The following is a 16,925-nucleotide window of genomic DNA, read 5'->3' on the forward strand; positions in this document are numbered from 1 at the left end:
AGAAACCTTTACCACTCAGCCACAGAGGCCGCTGACATCTACATTACATACAGAGATAAATGACTTATTGACAAGGCAAAGAGCATAATGAACTACAGCAAAATTTCACAGGCAAATAGCAGACGGACACCATGTTTGATATTCAAAAAATTACCTTTCAGTTGAAAATAATCCAGTTACTATCACTAAAGCTCTTGTGTGTGGTCAAGTAAAATCAACAAGTCATTAATTTAGTCAAAATTCACCTGATGGAAGGACCACTTCCAAATCCACATTGAACAATACAAAAAGTAAACACTATAATTATGAAAATTCTAAAAACCCATCATTTTCCCCCTATTTTACTGATATATTAAATATGCACTATCTGCTATATATACTGGTATAAAGTGTACTTTTGCTGGCAATATATACAGTTACGGAAATGCATATGAGAACAATCAGAAAATGAACATGCATCTGGTTTATATAAAAGTCTGGGGAATATTTCACAGACAACCATGTCCAGATTTCAAGCACCAGCAAAACAGGCAGCACCCAATACAGGGAGAGAGAAGCTACTGTCACAGTATCCAAACCAGCATTTTCCCATTGTTAAACTGCCACTGCAAATTAACATAACTCTATTACACCATCATTATATCACACCACCTGATACCATGTTTCAACTTCCGATGCCAAAAAATGTCTGGTGTACCGGTATATGTCTTTCACAGTAATAAAATCCCGCCTTCTTAGGTTACTTTGCACTTCCCACAATAAAATATTTCTTAGGCAACATCATTACTATCTGTAAAAGTAGTTTTGTTACCTAAATATTATTAGGTTTAAGTGACTTCCATCAACAACCAAATTAGTACAGCACATTTTTTTTTTGCTGTATTTATTATAATGCCTGGGACTCATTTTTAAGTACTTTAGAATTACTGGTGCTATTTGCTATATTTAAACGGTACCATAATGTATCATATTATTGTCTAATTTTGATCACTTGAACTCGGATAATTTGTACACCTGCATGTGACCTTCGCTAAAACTCATCAGTCCCGACAAAATATCTGTACAATATATACTTTTTGATGGCTGGAACTACCGTTAACTCGAACAAATTTTGCTTGCCCTTTCAAGTTTGATGGAACTTAGTTTGACTGTAATAAAATAAATATACAAAACAATATCCTTGCATCAATGCATAAATCACTGTGGCTTTAAGAAACACAAACTTACTGGAATCTATTGAAACAACCTATATTTCCTTACTGAAGAACACAACAAAATACACTCATTTGCACAATTTTAAATCCTGAATTTCAAAATATTCACTGCATGTAAATTCCATGAAGCTGAATAAATGATAAAGATGTTTAAGACAGTAGATACCCTATCCAAGAATTTGATTATTCTGAAAACACTATCTTCAACATTCAAAACTTTCCTTCTACCAGCCCGAGACATAACATTTTTTTATATAAAATGGTGTAAAACATTTTTTTTTTAATATTGGGTTTTTGTAAAATAACAAAGAAGTTCATAAAGACATAACAGCTTATGATAAAAACCACAACTTCTTTTTTATTTCAACAAAAAGGAATCCAAAAGCCTTAACAAACAGAGAGACAAGATTTTAGCAGAAATTTATCAAAGTTTTAAATCATAAACATGGCTATGAGGTTGATAAAGATGCAACTGTTCATCCTGAAAGTATGTAAAGATTTTTATCATTACTAAAGCACATTTTAGTTCAAGATTAATTAGAAATAAATGATGATAACGGGTGTAACACTGCCGATAGATAAACATGTTTATTGTATACATCTGTGAACGTTTATTGTGTACATCTATGAACGCATTGCCGGCTGACAATTTCATTAAGCATATTTCAAATATTAAAAGCCATTTATAACATCGCTTCACTGGGATTAAAGGCACTGGCCTCCAAATCGTAGGACAAAATTCTAGGTACACATCAGAAAATTAATGCTTTATTTCTTAAGAAAGCTTTGAAACTTAATTACTGACACATGAGAACTAGATCAAATAAAAGCATTACATTTTGTAAATGGTTATTTGGCATACATTTATCGATGATTGGGCATTTTTTTTCTTGGTTTCGGCATTTTTAAAAATTGATTCAAAACAAAAACTCATATCCATGACAAAACTTCAATTCTAAAGAAAGATCATTTTAGCCAAACTCTGGAGGTCAGTACCTTTTAAGTTTTCTTTTTCATTTTTTAAATCCTAGTAAATAGTACATCCTAGTCAATTCTGTTTTTCTTCCTTAATTACTTTTGTAATTAAGCCATATTTATGTAAAGTCTTAGTTTAAAGTCACACTGACATAATTTAGATTATATGTCCACTTTTTCCATCTTTTGTCCATAAAGGAAGACCACAAGCACCCTTTCAGACACTGTTTTGTTTTTGTTGGGGAGCGGGGTACCGGGTAAAACTACCGACCTTTCGTAAGTCAGCTGGACATCTTCCTCACATGAAGAATTCAATGCCCCGAGTGAGGCTAAAACCCACATTTGTGAGGGGCAAGTGATTTGAAGTCAGCAGCCTTATGCACTCGGCTACGGAGGCCCTTTCTAGGTATTGTTTCAAGCACAGGCAGGCATCTGGGTAGAACATCAACCCTCCTTAAAGCCAGACAGATGGCTTCCCTACATGAAGAATTCTACACCCCAAGTGTACTTCAAACACAGATTGGTGAGGGGCAGGTGATTCAAAGTCAGTTAGCTTAACCACTCAGTCACCTAGGCTGCCTTTCTTTCCGCGAAAATAAAAGTGCTCAATGACATACTTATACTAGCAGCAACACATATAGACACTATTATAATTTCACGCAATTTTTTAACCTTCGATACATTTTCCCCAGCAACAGAACAGACTAAAGTTCATCCACCAGAATTAATTCAGAATTCCGCTAATCTTATTGGATATGCATAAAATAATCCTGTTATCTATTCATGATTAACAAATTTCCAATGTTTTACTGTCCAGAATACAACAGAGGCAGATTATACCAGATTATGTCAGCATTCATCTATCTTGAAAATCACTTATGCCAGAAATGTAAAGACCAATTTCAAGCATCACTGAAATATTTATTATCATGAGGTTTTCTCTTATAAAAATCATTTTACTTTGCAATGATTCTTGTGTAATTAATTCTGTTAATAAATTGACCTTTCGACTTATGTAAAATTACAAGCAGTGGAAAAAGTGCTGTTACAGTCAATGTTTCAAGGCTAAATGTTTTTCTGAATATTGTCTGAATACTTCAAAATAATGTCTTACAATATGTCTGAACACAAAGTTGTTCTTTGAGTAATGACTCTGTAACTTTTGTGACTTTTCTAATCTGTCTGAATACTTTCTGATCATTTCTGAATAACGTTTGAGCATTTCAGTGTTCTGACAATTGTCTGTATTCTTTTATTTCTGAATATTATACGCAACAATTTCTCTATTAGTCAATCCCTCCCTGCTAGTCTGGCTACCGACTAGATAGTCCTTTTTTTTTTTTAGAAAAAATAATTCTGTTATATAAATCTTGGCTCTGAAAAGGGACATAAATATACAAAATTTGAATAGCCTCATGAGTTATCTCCTGTCAACAAAACATAGGGTCTGAACACAGACTACCTCCCTGTCACAACCTATCTAAAAGGAAAATCCCTTTATATCATAAACAGAACTTCTACAATCAGCATTCTGTAACATGATATTTTAACGTAAGGAATCAGTATATCATATCATCCCGACATCAGTACATTATAAAACATATATAACAGTGAGAAAACCTTGCTGAATGTGGCATTCAGACAGGATCTGTATCACAGTGTTATGTAGTGGTTTGATGTAGGTTTCCAGGGCAAACTTCAGGGAGCCCCAGTAAGCTTATCATAAAATCTCTGGGGTGTCTTCACCTGCTATATCTCAATATTACAGAACAAATTAATAACTTAATAAAAAATCTCTTGTCTGGTATATCGTTTACTATGTCAGTTCACTGTAGTCAGTTTGAAATGTGTCAATCACTGGGTTTAGTCTCACTTTGTGGATTTACAGAATAAAGTTACACTGACAACCTTAACTGAATATCAAGTTTTCTTTAGTTTATCATATGGTATTTTTTGGTCTTATCTTTTGAATGTTTTCTTCTACATTTCATAATTATATAACATTTTTTGATTATTGCCTACACAATGTAACAAGAACAGTGCCTATGGATGTGGACCCTCATCTGTAAATTCTGACATTAGCCAATATACAAGACAGAGTTATGGTTCTTGACTTACAAAATATACAGGTGTACAAAGTTTCAAGGATACAAGCTTCTGCAGTATACATGAAAAGTGGATCTAAACACAAATTTAAACTAAGAAATACAAATTTCCTACCAAGAAATACAAATTTTCTAGACTGTGCAAAGTTTGAAAATGATAGCTTATATACTTTTCAAGCAAAGTGTGGACCTAAACAAAAATTTCAACAACAACTGCTAATCAAGTAACGAAAATACTTTGCTGATTAAAATAGTATCAAGCAAGCTAAAAATAGTCGTAGTATATTTCCAGCTTTTACAAAGCAGTGAGTTAAATTAGGAAATCATTTCTTTTATTTTTGCCCCTGTACAAGCAGAAAAACATAAATAGCAAAAGTCATGGCTGTAGCTGATAAACCTATCTCCATGTTCAATCGAAAACTGAATTTCTTATCTTTTTTTTATCTCAACTTTTTGCATCAGTTAGGCCCATCTGATATCAACATTCTTTCAGCTATTAGATAATTTCCAAGAGCTAATAAAAATAGCTCGAATCTACTGAGGCTAAACTTCTTTTTAGATTGTGAGCTTTCCTCAGTGTTAATCAGACATGTTTTGAGTTTTTTATGCACTATAACTGAACGGAAACAAAAACCCACAGTTGTAGAATCTGCCTTTTTTCATAGTTAATTGTTTACATACGACAAAATGTTCATTAACAAAAGAACTTCATTAGATCACTCAAATTCTGCGTCTTTGTTCTTTAAATGCCACCTTGACTCTCTAGCTATAGCACAGTCTTTAAGATCATTATCACCATTTTTGACACTTTTAATAATTGGTTCCAGATTGTTCATTTGTTTATTTGTTTGGTTAAGCTTTAGTGTTTTAGTGTTATCAATTTCAACTCTAGTTTGCTCATGTTACATTAATCAGAAGTCCCAGCAAATGTTGCCTGAGTACGTCCACTTTCTTCTGTCAGAGTAATTGACAACTTCCCAATACAAATCATAGAAGACCTTGCATTACATTGCCACATACCTTGTGTATAAGACTACATACCTTGAGAACCAACAAGTATATGACTATCTATCTTGAGAATCAATGAGTAAATGACTACATATACCTTGACAACCGATGAGTATATGACTACATACCTTGAGAATCATTGAATATATGACTACATACCTCAAGTACCAGTGAGTATATGACTACATTCCTTGAAACCTGGGTTTATTACTACAAATCTTGAGAAAGGACATGTCGAGTACCAATAAGCATGTAACTACACCACTTGAGAATCAACGAGTATCTGACAACATAATTATCTCACCTGCCAGGGAGTATACGACTACTTTGAGACTAAAGAGTATATGAATACATACCTTGAGTTCCTACAAGTTTTTTCACTACATAGCTCTTGTACCAGTATTTATATGACAACTTACCTTGTGTACCAACAAGTATTAGCGGGATTTCTGCAGTATTTCTGAAGTGTGTCATCTTCAGGTAGTACTGATAGACGGACTGGAAGCTAATCTCATTCTCCAAACTGAACACAAATATCACAGCATCCACCCACTGAGTAAACTGTCAAATTAAAAAATATCACTTTTCATCTTCTTTAAAATAACATCATAGTACAAACAAGTCGAACATGCCCACCTTGATAGCCTCGCAGATGTAACTGTGTAATTTCTAATCTCAGGTATTCTGTGACCTTGACCTTTGACCTTATGATACGAATACAGACAGGGTCATCTTCTCACTACAGACAATAATGCTATTAAGTTTAACAACCACAGGCCCAAGCATTCTCCAGCTATTTCATAACAAACCATTTCTTCGTATCCAGGTCAGTGAACTAGATTATAACAATCTACTGACCCTCAAAATAATAGAGCCTGACAGTCCACTTTGCCATCATCCCATCAAATCTGGGAGTTGAAAGTTAAAATATTCTTCAGTCATTGATTGGAATCTAGTTTTCAGTCTACAGGTCATTGTGACATTGACCTCTGCCCATCAGAGCAATGGGGGTCATCTAGTAAACCAAGGCAATCATCTTATGAAATTGACCATTGTAAGCAAAAGGGTTTTTAAGTTATAAACAGGAAACCATTTTCAATCTCCAGGTCACTGTGGCCTCTAATGAACCCCAAAGAGATAACAGGCAAAAAGCTTACGAAGTTTTGTCCACAATATGCCCCACCATACTCAGGTTATCAAATGGAGAAGTGTTTTCAGCCTCATATTCACTTTGGTCCCCAAAACAATATGGGTCATCTACTGCCAATACTTACTGTATGAATTTTGACCACTGTGGGCCAAAGCATTCTACAGTTACTAATTAGAAACCAAACTGTCACCAGTGGACAGATGATGGGCCAACTTACAAACATGAGGAAAGGGGTACAAAAATATGAAAACTGTATATTACTAACTGTACAAACATAAATAATTCAATCCCCTTCTTACTAAATACTTTCACATATTACTTTGGAATACTGAACACACTGAGTAGCCTAGTCCACATTTCTTGTGACAACATATTTCGCAAAATTGTTTGCCCAAATGGAACACTCACTCATTTCACTTCTGAAACTGCTGATTTTGATTTCAAGAACTTGGCAGGTATGAGTAAACAAATAAAAATTTTAGTGTTCCTCTTTTCTTAGATTATCTTTATTGCTCTGGGACGTAATTAGTTTTGCAATTAGTGTGAAAACCTTTTCCAGGCAAAATAGTTCTAACACTTGAATTGTATCTACTTTTAATTTCCAGCACTTAAAACTGTCCTATATTTCGTTTTTTTTTTTTTTTTTATCAAGTTAATTTCACAAACACAAAGAAGCTTCCAGTACAATAAAACTTCTTTTTTTTCTAAGAAAAGTTTTGAAACAACAGTATACAGGAGAATCATGAAAATTCCATGAAAAGCAGGTTTTCCATTTGCCAAGTTTTTGTCACCTGGAAATCTAAGTTTAATGTTGAGATAACTTGGAAAGGCAGTACAAACTATAAAATACAATCATAAAAGTTTCGAATCTAGAATATAGATTTTCTGGCCTGTATAACTAGGCAAATTTATGGCCTAAAAAAATCAGATTAATTTTTTTTATAATCTGAAGATATGAAAATTTCTCACAACCTTGGGTAGTGTTTTTTTTTTTTCAATCTGAAACAACATCCTGAGCTAGTTGAACTATGACCTGTAATTGTACTTACTTGCATTTCAGGGGCCCCTCCTTCATCACGTATCAAGAGAAGATAACTCTGTCCATCTATAATTACTTCCTTCTTGAACCTTCCACCTACAAAAAAGTAAAGCAAGTTGAAAACTTTGACCAACCCCTTATCCCTATTCATGAGAGGTTGTGGTCGACACTACATCCACCACATCCCCTAGATCCACCTTAAGCAGAAAATTCTATTATTTAACAGACTCTTATATTTCTATAGAACCTGAAAGTGTAACAACTTTCTTTTGTTCAATATTTGTTCGGTTATGATCAAGACCACTGTTTCAGAAAGATGCACGTATTATAACGTATTATCTTTATAACATACAATGCTGATGCTTATTCAAAGACATCTAACAGATGTACCTTTCAAAGTTGAAGCAGCCATTTCTATAAACTGGGTGTATTCAGTTATATGGTGTGAAGGCCAGTTTGCAATGAAAATCTAGGATTCTAATTTTCATTATCATGCTATACAAGGAGAAGTATACCTTCAGGTGATTCCTCCTGCATGTAGGAACCAGTCAGGTATCTGTGAACCAATGCTGACTTCCCACTCTGTACTGACCCTAATATACCCTGAAATATAGATGTTAGATATTTGTGAACCAATGCTGACTTCCTTTGCTGTACTGTCCCAAATACACATTGACATAAATATTTGTGAAGCAATGCTGACTTCCCATTCTGTACTCACCCCAACATATATATACATAGATGTCAGATACTGTGAACCAATGCTGACATGACTCTGAAATGACCCAAATATCCCCTGAAATATACACAAAGTCAGATATCTGTGAAGCAACAATGTCTGACTTTCTGAAATATATGCCACAGAAAAAAAGATTGGTAATCTGGCCCAGTAGTTTACTGAGTGATTCATATCACTGCACAGCCTATGTTATGCATATCTAGAAACAAGATCAAACATCCCTGATATAATACTAGTCAATATGTCGATTTTGCTTTCAGAAAGGTTATTGACTTTTAAAGGAACTAGGTGACAACATGGCTGTTGCAAGTCAAATGTTTTCGGTCAATGATTATGATCTGCAACAGTTTTACACGTTTCTGGCAGGGAAGGTGGGGGATAAATTCCGGGGGGTGTGTGTTTGGGTTTAACGTCTTTCTCAAAACATTTTCAGTCATATAACTGACGGTGTCTACCTGTAGCAGTGAGCACAATGCCCAACTTTATAGTGCTGCCTCAATGAAATATCATGCCGTAGACACGTGGCATGATACCCAGTGCTCCAGCTAGCTATTTACAGCAGGGCGCATCGCCCGTTCCGAAATTCGTTCCGCCCTGTTGCCCCGCCAGGCACCCTGCCCGTTTTACAACCATTCATTTCTTTTTTTTAGCAAAACTTCCCTTTTTTGCCTCTGATTATAATACACTGCTTTATTGCCCCCTTTTTATCGAGTGATACACGCCGGGGGGCATTGACATAATTAGCAAACAGTTAAACAATATTACCTGCTGTAAACGTGCCCGAGGCAGACCATGATATTTTAGACTGCTCCACTAGCATTAAAATCATTGAACCTTAGTGTTAAAACAGTTTGCAAACCAGTCTGAAATCATTATCATTTCGCGCCACCTGTCAAAGTGTACTTTCGTTTTTCGGTAATATAGTCGTAAATACCCCTTTATACACAACTGAAACTTAAGTCCAGACAACAGACATTTATATGTAATTAACAAGAGCTGTCTCCGTAGGATGACACATGCCCCCGATGGCACTTTGAATGAATAGTTATGGCCGATGTTAGAGTTTAGGACCTTTGACCTACGGAGTTAAGTCTTGCACGCGACACATCGTCTTACTGTGTCACACATTCATGCATAGTTATTTTAAAATCCATGCATGAATGACAAAGATATGGACCGGACATGCCCATCAATGCACTATCATGAAAAATGATCTTTAACGTCTAAGTGTGACCTTGACCTTTGAGCTACGGACCTGGGTCTTGCGTGTGACACGTCATCTTACTGTGGTACACATTCATGCCAAGTTATTTGAAAATCCATCCATCGATGACAAAGATATGGACCGGACACGCCCATCAATGCACTATCCTTTAACGTCTAAGTGTGACCTTGACCTTTGAGCTACGGACCTGGGTCTTGCGCACTGCACGTCGTCTTACTGTGGTACACATTCATGCCAAGTTATTTGAAAATCCATCCATCGATGACAAAGATATGGACCAGACACGCCCATCAATGCACTATCCTTTAACGTCTAAGTGTGACTTTGACCTTTGAGCTACGGACCTGGGTCTTGCGCACTACACGTCGTCTTACTGTGGTACACATTCATGCCAAGTTATTTGAAAATCCATCCATCGATGACAAAGATATGGACCGGACACGCCCATCAATGCACTATCCTTTAACATCTAAGTGTGACCTTGACCTTTGAGCTACGGACCTGGGTCTTGCGCACTGCACGTCGTCTTACTGTGGTACACATTCATGCCAAGTTATTTGAAAATCCATCCATCGATGACAAAGATATGGACCGGACACGAAAATTGCGGACAGACCGACAGACTGACAGACCGACAGACAGACAGACGGTTCAAAAACTATATGCCTCCCTTCGGGGGCATAATAAAAATCGATCACAATCAAATTTAAATAGGAAAATATTTTGATTTTATCGTTTTACAAGTTTTTGAAATCGAAAGTAAGTTGTCGTCTGCTTTGTGAAATTGCCGTTTTTTTCATGAAGATTTCTTTGAAATTAGTTTACTAAGATGTAATGACAGGGTACACTTTAATGTCAGATACTGTGAAATGCTGTTAAACTGTCTTTGCATCATAATATTTTTTCAAAAATATTGTTTAAACTAGACATTCGACGACTTTTAGAAAAAAGTGTAACCATATCCGGATATAAAATTTTGGATACCCGGAATATGTCTATTACAAATGCTAAACTTGCTTTTAGACTGTTGTAAGTTAAAAACTTTGCCTGATTTCATTTATTTAAGTGGAAGTTTAAACTTTATTTTCTGTATATAATATGTTGCAGGTATAAATTTATAAATATCAAGTAGCCTACATGGAGAAGATGTGTACTGAAATTGTAGCAAGTAAAATAGGCCTAAACACATAGATATTGTTATTCAGTGTGCAATTACAAAGAAATGTTACAAGTTGAAAATCAATGCCAAGTAAAATACAAACAGCAGAATTTTTAGTTAATAAATAGGTGCATTAGAGATGACAGACATAGCCTATTAAAAGACCATACCTAAAGTGTGCCAAAAAACATGCCTAAATTATGCCAAATTCCATGCCTAAAGTATGTTAAAATGCACTGTATGCATGGACCAGTTATATTTTTTTCCCGGGGGAGCACGGTCCCGGACCGACCACCACCCCAGAAGTGCCCTTTTCAGTGCCAGGACCCTGCCCTTTTTTAATCCTAGCTGGAGCACTGTGATACCCCACCCAGTCACATTATACTGACACCGGGCTGACCAGTCCTAGCACTATCCCCTTAATGCTGAGCGCCAAGCCAGGAAGCTGCTAGTACCATTTTTTTACGTCTTTGGTATAATGCGGCCGGGGATCGAACCCACGACCTCCCGCACTCGAAGCGGAGGAAGGTGGGAGATAAATTCTGTTGTTGCATCAATCTATGAAATCAAATCCCAGAAGACATATAAAATTCCAATTTTATGCAATCTATAAAATTTGAAACCCATTAATTCCCATCTAAAACATGATACTGTAGGCCTATGAAATTAAATGATTTCACATAAAGATGTTCCCTGTGGAATGGGATACTGCGAAAATAGTGAGACAATCACAAGGATGGTTATTTGAGTATCATCACATTCATTACACTGGTTCAGAACATTCAAGCACTGGTGCCTAATGTTTGTTTATGGTGGGCTGAAAATGATTTCTCCAAATGAAATTGTTGAAAAATGAAAGATTCTGAGTTGATTGCTTCACTTAACATTGAAAGTCTTTGCGCCCTTGACATATACTGGTCACTGTCCCTGCAAATAAACATTACTACGGAATCTCTTATATTAGTGGGGTACTAATATTCGTGAAATTTGAAGTCGGAAAAATCCACAAAATCAAACCCCAATGAACAAGGAAAACTGCTATCGAAAACTGAAATCCATGGTCATGTGTGACGGAAACAGTTCTTTTGACCAAAACTAAGAAAATTTGTGCCCAAATAATGGAATTATTTAACAGTACTTCGACTGTAAAAGGGAGACAACTACCATAAAACCATTTGTTTCACCGGACTATTATCTATATAAGAACTATTATCTATATAAGAACTATGTTTAGAACTCAACCTTATTTAAGTGATAAGTTAAAATGCTTCCAATAATAAGACTTACCAATTTCAAATCTGGAACTGATCGACTTAGAGTCCATTCTTGACTATTTACAAAGGAATCTGGAAATAAACAATTTTTTAAATTATTAAAAAAATCTGCTCTTTCACTTAACACAAATAAGAAAATCTACCAAATTTGTCTTGAGATTGCTCTAGGCTGCAATAGAAAGAGCAAAAATGCCCAAAATAACCAGAGTTTCGAGGAATCAAATTACAGAAAATATTAGGAAAATGGCTTGAAGCCGTCAATGCACACGCCAGAAGTGCTTCACTACAATCAACTTTTAGCCATTTATGACCCTTGGTGGGAGATCTAAATATTTAAGTTTATGTTTTATCATATCTTTATCATGGGTATTTTTAAGAATAACAATTCGGTTGAAAAATAACTCTTTAATCAAGTACATCAGTAAATATTTCTATTCAAAGTTTATCAAATTCAGTAAGAATAACAATATTGTATTTCCCCAGCAGCACTTTTACTCTTCTATCAGGTGCAGAGAGCACCATGCTGGTTTTTTACTGAAGCATCTCTCCCATCATCTCACTTAATTACCAATCTCAGTGAATTCCTTCTCATTTAATCAGATTTCAGTTTTAATGGGGTAAAATTTTTAAAAGAAAAAAATGTTAAAACTGTGTGTTTTCTGTTGCTGTCTTTTTTTTTTCTTTCTGTGATCAAAAACAAAAAAAAACTGGGTCATTAGTTATAGAAAACGTAGGTTTTTTCTCAGAGCTCAGTGTATCCCTGTAACAGCCATCTCTATCAGTGGACTGTTTAAGGGCTAGATTACAATATTAAGATGGGGGTGGCAAAAACAATAAGTGATGGCACAAGAACACAATATTAGTCTGTGTTCACTGTTCACAGGAGATAATTACTCATGAGGCTATTCAAATTTTATATAATTATGTCCCTCGTCCTCTCAAAACACAGGTAATCAGAGCCATGACTGATAAAGTCAGAATATATAACAGAATTATATTTTCTAAACAAAACAAAGATTATCTAGTCGGTAGCCAGACTAAAGTACACAATGCAAAACTCTGACATTTGATATATGATGTCTTCACATTGTGTTCTCATCTGCTAGCATAATATTTTTGCATCCTCACATCATAATATTACTCTAATATCAAAGGCAAGGCAAGAGAACATGTTAACAATGCAAAAATAATATGCAACATTTCATATTTCCTATGCATGGCAATAAAAATCGTGGAGGCAAATACACTATGTGAGGAGGCAAGAAAATGCAAGGGCTTGATAATAATGATGAACCTTTGCATAGCATTCCCCTGCTATTGTATTACGTTCATGCCGCCTTGCAACATGTTTTCAACTCTCATTTTAATATTGTAAACCTGCCCGTACCAATCGGGTGAAAACAACAATTTCCCTTAAAGAATACCATAGTATATAACACTATTTCATGCAGATTTTTTCAACATCTATTTTAAATCGGAGATACCGATGTGTACAACATAATGACAGCTCCTGCTACCAGGTAGGTAATCACAGTGTCGAAACGGCAAAAAACAAATACGGCCCTTACAGAACACCATAGTATAGAACATGATTTTCATGCTGATTTTTTCGACATCTCTATTTTAATTGGAGATACCTATATGTGTACAGCATGATGAGAGCACCTGCTACCAGGTGGGTAATCAATGTGATAAAATGTAGATAAAGTCACAAAATCTTCACACTGCCAGATTATCCTACCAAAATACCATTCCGCTTCTAAACTTGCAAAAATTCTTATCTATTTGAAAAAGAAATAATGTAATAGCTAAACATTAAAATTCTGCACTTTCAGTACAATTACTTCAAATTAAAAACTTGAACCTACAGCTTATTAACAAAAGATCCGTATGTTTTCCTGATGTAAACTGTTCCTTTTTAATAAGCCTTCATATAAATGCAGTAAGTATTTGTTCGTTCTTTTTTTTTTATTTGTAACATGAAATTAATATAATTATATCCCTTTGCTTCATTATAAGAGAAATGATGAATATAAAATATAAAGACTAGCTAGTCTGATAGCCAGACTTAAAATATAGGGTTGACTAGAATTATAGTAATTTATAGCATGAGCCCTGTGCTATATATATATGGCATTGGAGAGTCCAGTCTGTATTATCAACCCTTATCATGCTGGACACAACTGATTCTGCCTTTGCGACCAGTGCAGATCTTGATCAGCCTGCACATATGTGCAGTCTGAACATGACCTGCACTGTTCGCCATTTGGTTAGTACCTTTTTGGTATACACCCCTTTTAACAGTTAATGGTACTGTCCAAATTGGAAGTTGGACAAGTTCATTATAGAAATTTAGCAGGGTAAGGGTTAACATACAGCTTTTAGATAAGGTATTTTTGATAACACTATTTTAAGGCGCAGGTATTTTAACGGCAAAACCTCAGTGGACAATCCCCTTTCACTCAGACCCTACACTAATATGCTGACCTGATAGGGCTGGCAACCACTGAAGTTATGTTACATTTATCACCAGTCAGAACCATGCCAATTTCAGACTACTGCCAGAAATGGTTATAAACTGACAATGATTTTGTAATTCCGGCAGAGATTTATTTTATTGCCATTGTCAAACCATATCATTATCACAGTTTTGTGAAATACTATTTTTACTGTTGCCAGAAATGTTACATTACTCGGTGTATTGCCAGTGGAATGTCAGTATAACACTAGTGTACTGCTAGATGCCACTGAACATTACAGTATCAGAAAATTTCTGCATGAACAGATGACAAGTTAATCTGCAAAACTTTGACAAACTGGAATAACAGACAGCAAAAGAAACAATGCCCAACACTGTCTTTCACTAAGCAATTCTACAATGTGGCTGACAGATCTTAGACAAACTTCCAGATTCACCAAAATGAAAAAAGCTTAGTCTGTGTTTTTAGCATTATAGCAGCACAATTCTCTTTTATTCAAAGTGAATGTCAATCTGCGATTAATAATATTTCTTTTCTACATTTAGTTCTCTTTTGCTAAATCTGCAGAATTATTGTAGACTTTCAATGAAGCCTCCCTGCCTCAACTTATTGTCAAGAAGTCTAAATGGGATTGCAGTATATAACGCAAGTTCCATACAATGATTCATAATTCTAATATAGCATCCATCTTACAAATGCATATATACCATGACAATCCATTATAGAATTGCATATTTCCATTACTGATATAATGGCCCTGCATTTCTGGAAGTCTAACATGTGACACTATATATAAATTCCAAAAAGTAATCTAATTATAAATTTCTGCCAAGCACTTACAGCCTTCCCACACATTCCTAATGATCAGCTCTGTCTGTATCTTTTGTTACCCATTCTTTAACTGAGAAAAATCTCTTACTCTGTCAAAACGAGGGAAAGACTGCCAGTGCAGTACAACAGCCAGAACGTTGGCATAGCATGCATCGGGCTTTGTGTGGGTAATTAGTGGATTTAACCCACTGATACTTTCCTACCCACTTGTGCTGGAACGAACACTTCTTGCCGATTTTCCCCATTTCTACAAAACCATGGACGCTGCCATTTTCACAATTTCTAGTGACATCATACACAAACGTTTAGTATAAAACCCGTACCATACCGGATACACGCTCTCGTACCGGCGACTTTTCGTACTCCTATACAAACGTATTTTAAATTTGCCGAAAATTTTTTTTTATTCATTTTTACACCGATAACACAATTTGACAACAGACAGAAACTGTTAATGGATTTTCAAGGCTGTTTGCCTAAATTCAAGGACTTTCAGTCAAATTCAAGTACCCTTTTTGCATTTTTTCAAGGCAACACTAAATTCAAGTACTTTTCAAGGTTGCAACCAAATTCAAGGACTTTTCAAGGCCTGTGCGAACCTTGAGATTTCACAGAACAAGATGTCACAGTTCAGTACAACAGCCAGAACATAGGTTTTAGTAGAGATTTCACAGAACAAGATGTCACAGTGCAGTACAACAGCCAGAACATTGGTTTTAGTGAAGATTACAGAACAAGATGTAACAGCCAGAACATTGGTTTTAGGGAGGATTTCACAGAACAACTGCCAGAACATTGGCTTTAGTGAAGATTAGGGTTGGATACCAGTTCCCGGTATCGGTACAATACCGAATAATCACTTCGAAAAGTACCGGTATATACCGTTTCGTAAAAGAACCGGTACCGATTTCGGTATTTCCATAAAAGTAAAAACAAAATTCTTACAAAATCTGCTGCAAAATAAAGCAGAAATTTAAGTAAATAGCGTAATAACGTGATCGGCATTGTTTACTGTGATACCGCTCAGAGTAACCTCCCTTGACATGGAGAGCCAACCGTGCGAATAGTTTCGTATGCTAAATATTACCTGAAATACTTCTTTCCCCGTCGTTTTAAACAACGTAAACCAATACTTAATTTCAAAATATATGACACTATTTTTCTTTGTAGTTTTCTTTTAAAACCAATGAAAAAAAAATGATGTAAATAAAAAATTACGAGACTAAGCTGTAACCTACGTAAACAAATAATCGGTTTTCGCGAACAATTAGAAATAATGTTATTGTTGGAATGTTGGTTGTTTCAAGTGTTTTGAAGGTTGTTGTTCAATTAAAAATGTGTTGCAAAGTGTTTCACTTTAAAAACATTACTAGTCAACCTAGTCGAAGATTATCGTGAGTGAGAATGAGTCTGACTTGTTAGAGGGGTACTTTGAAAGCTAATATGTGTTCAGTTTAACAGTTCTAGACAGTACTGAGCTTTAAAAGCATTACTACAGTGAGTGTATTCATAAATTTTAATTCCATAGTGAGCGAGGTATCTGCTCTAGATTTTTATTTTAAAAAACTAGTCTGTAAGATATGTTTATTTTTTACTCTTTCATAATCTAATACATACAACATTCCATTAACAAACTTAAAATGTTCATTTAACACAGCAAATTTTCATGTATATCTACTTACATAGGTGTATATAATACTAAGCAAATCATTGCTTATGTAATGTA

General features: G+C 35.2%; 1 protein-coding gene across 29 annotated transcripts in view; it reads right to left on the reverse strand.

Annotated features, from left to right (window-relative positions):
* LOC123559909 (arf-GAP with GTPase, ANK repeat and PH domain-containing protein 1-like) overlaps window positions 1–16,925 on the reverse strand; it is a 74,644-nt gene that overhangs the window by 52,496 nt on the left and 5,223 nt on the right. For all 29 annotated transcript variants that reach the window (XM_053552125.1, XM_053552122.1, XM_053552127.1 and 26 more), the window contains exons 2-5: window positions 11,902–11,960; window positions 8,007–8,094; window positions 7,502–7,587; window positions 5,722–5,863 (exon numbers count right to left, since the gene is read on the reverse strand). In XM_053552125.1, the coding sequence (XP_053408100.1) occupies window positions 5,722–5,863; window positions 7,502–7,587; window positions 8,007–8,094; window positions 11,902–11,960 (375 nt within the window). The remainder of the gene's footprint in view (window positions 1–5,721; window positions 5,864–7,501; window positions 7,588–8,006; window positions 8,095–11,901; window positions 11,961–16,925) is intronic.

This window comes from Mercenaria mercenaria, chromosome 10 (genome assembly GCF_021730395.1).
Source record: "Mercenaria mercenaria strain notata chromosome 10, MADL_Memer_1, whole genome shotgun sequence".
NCBI lineage: Eukaryota > Metazoa > Mollusca > Bivalvia > Venerida > Veneridae > Mercenaria > Mercenaria mercenaria.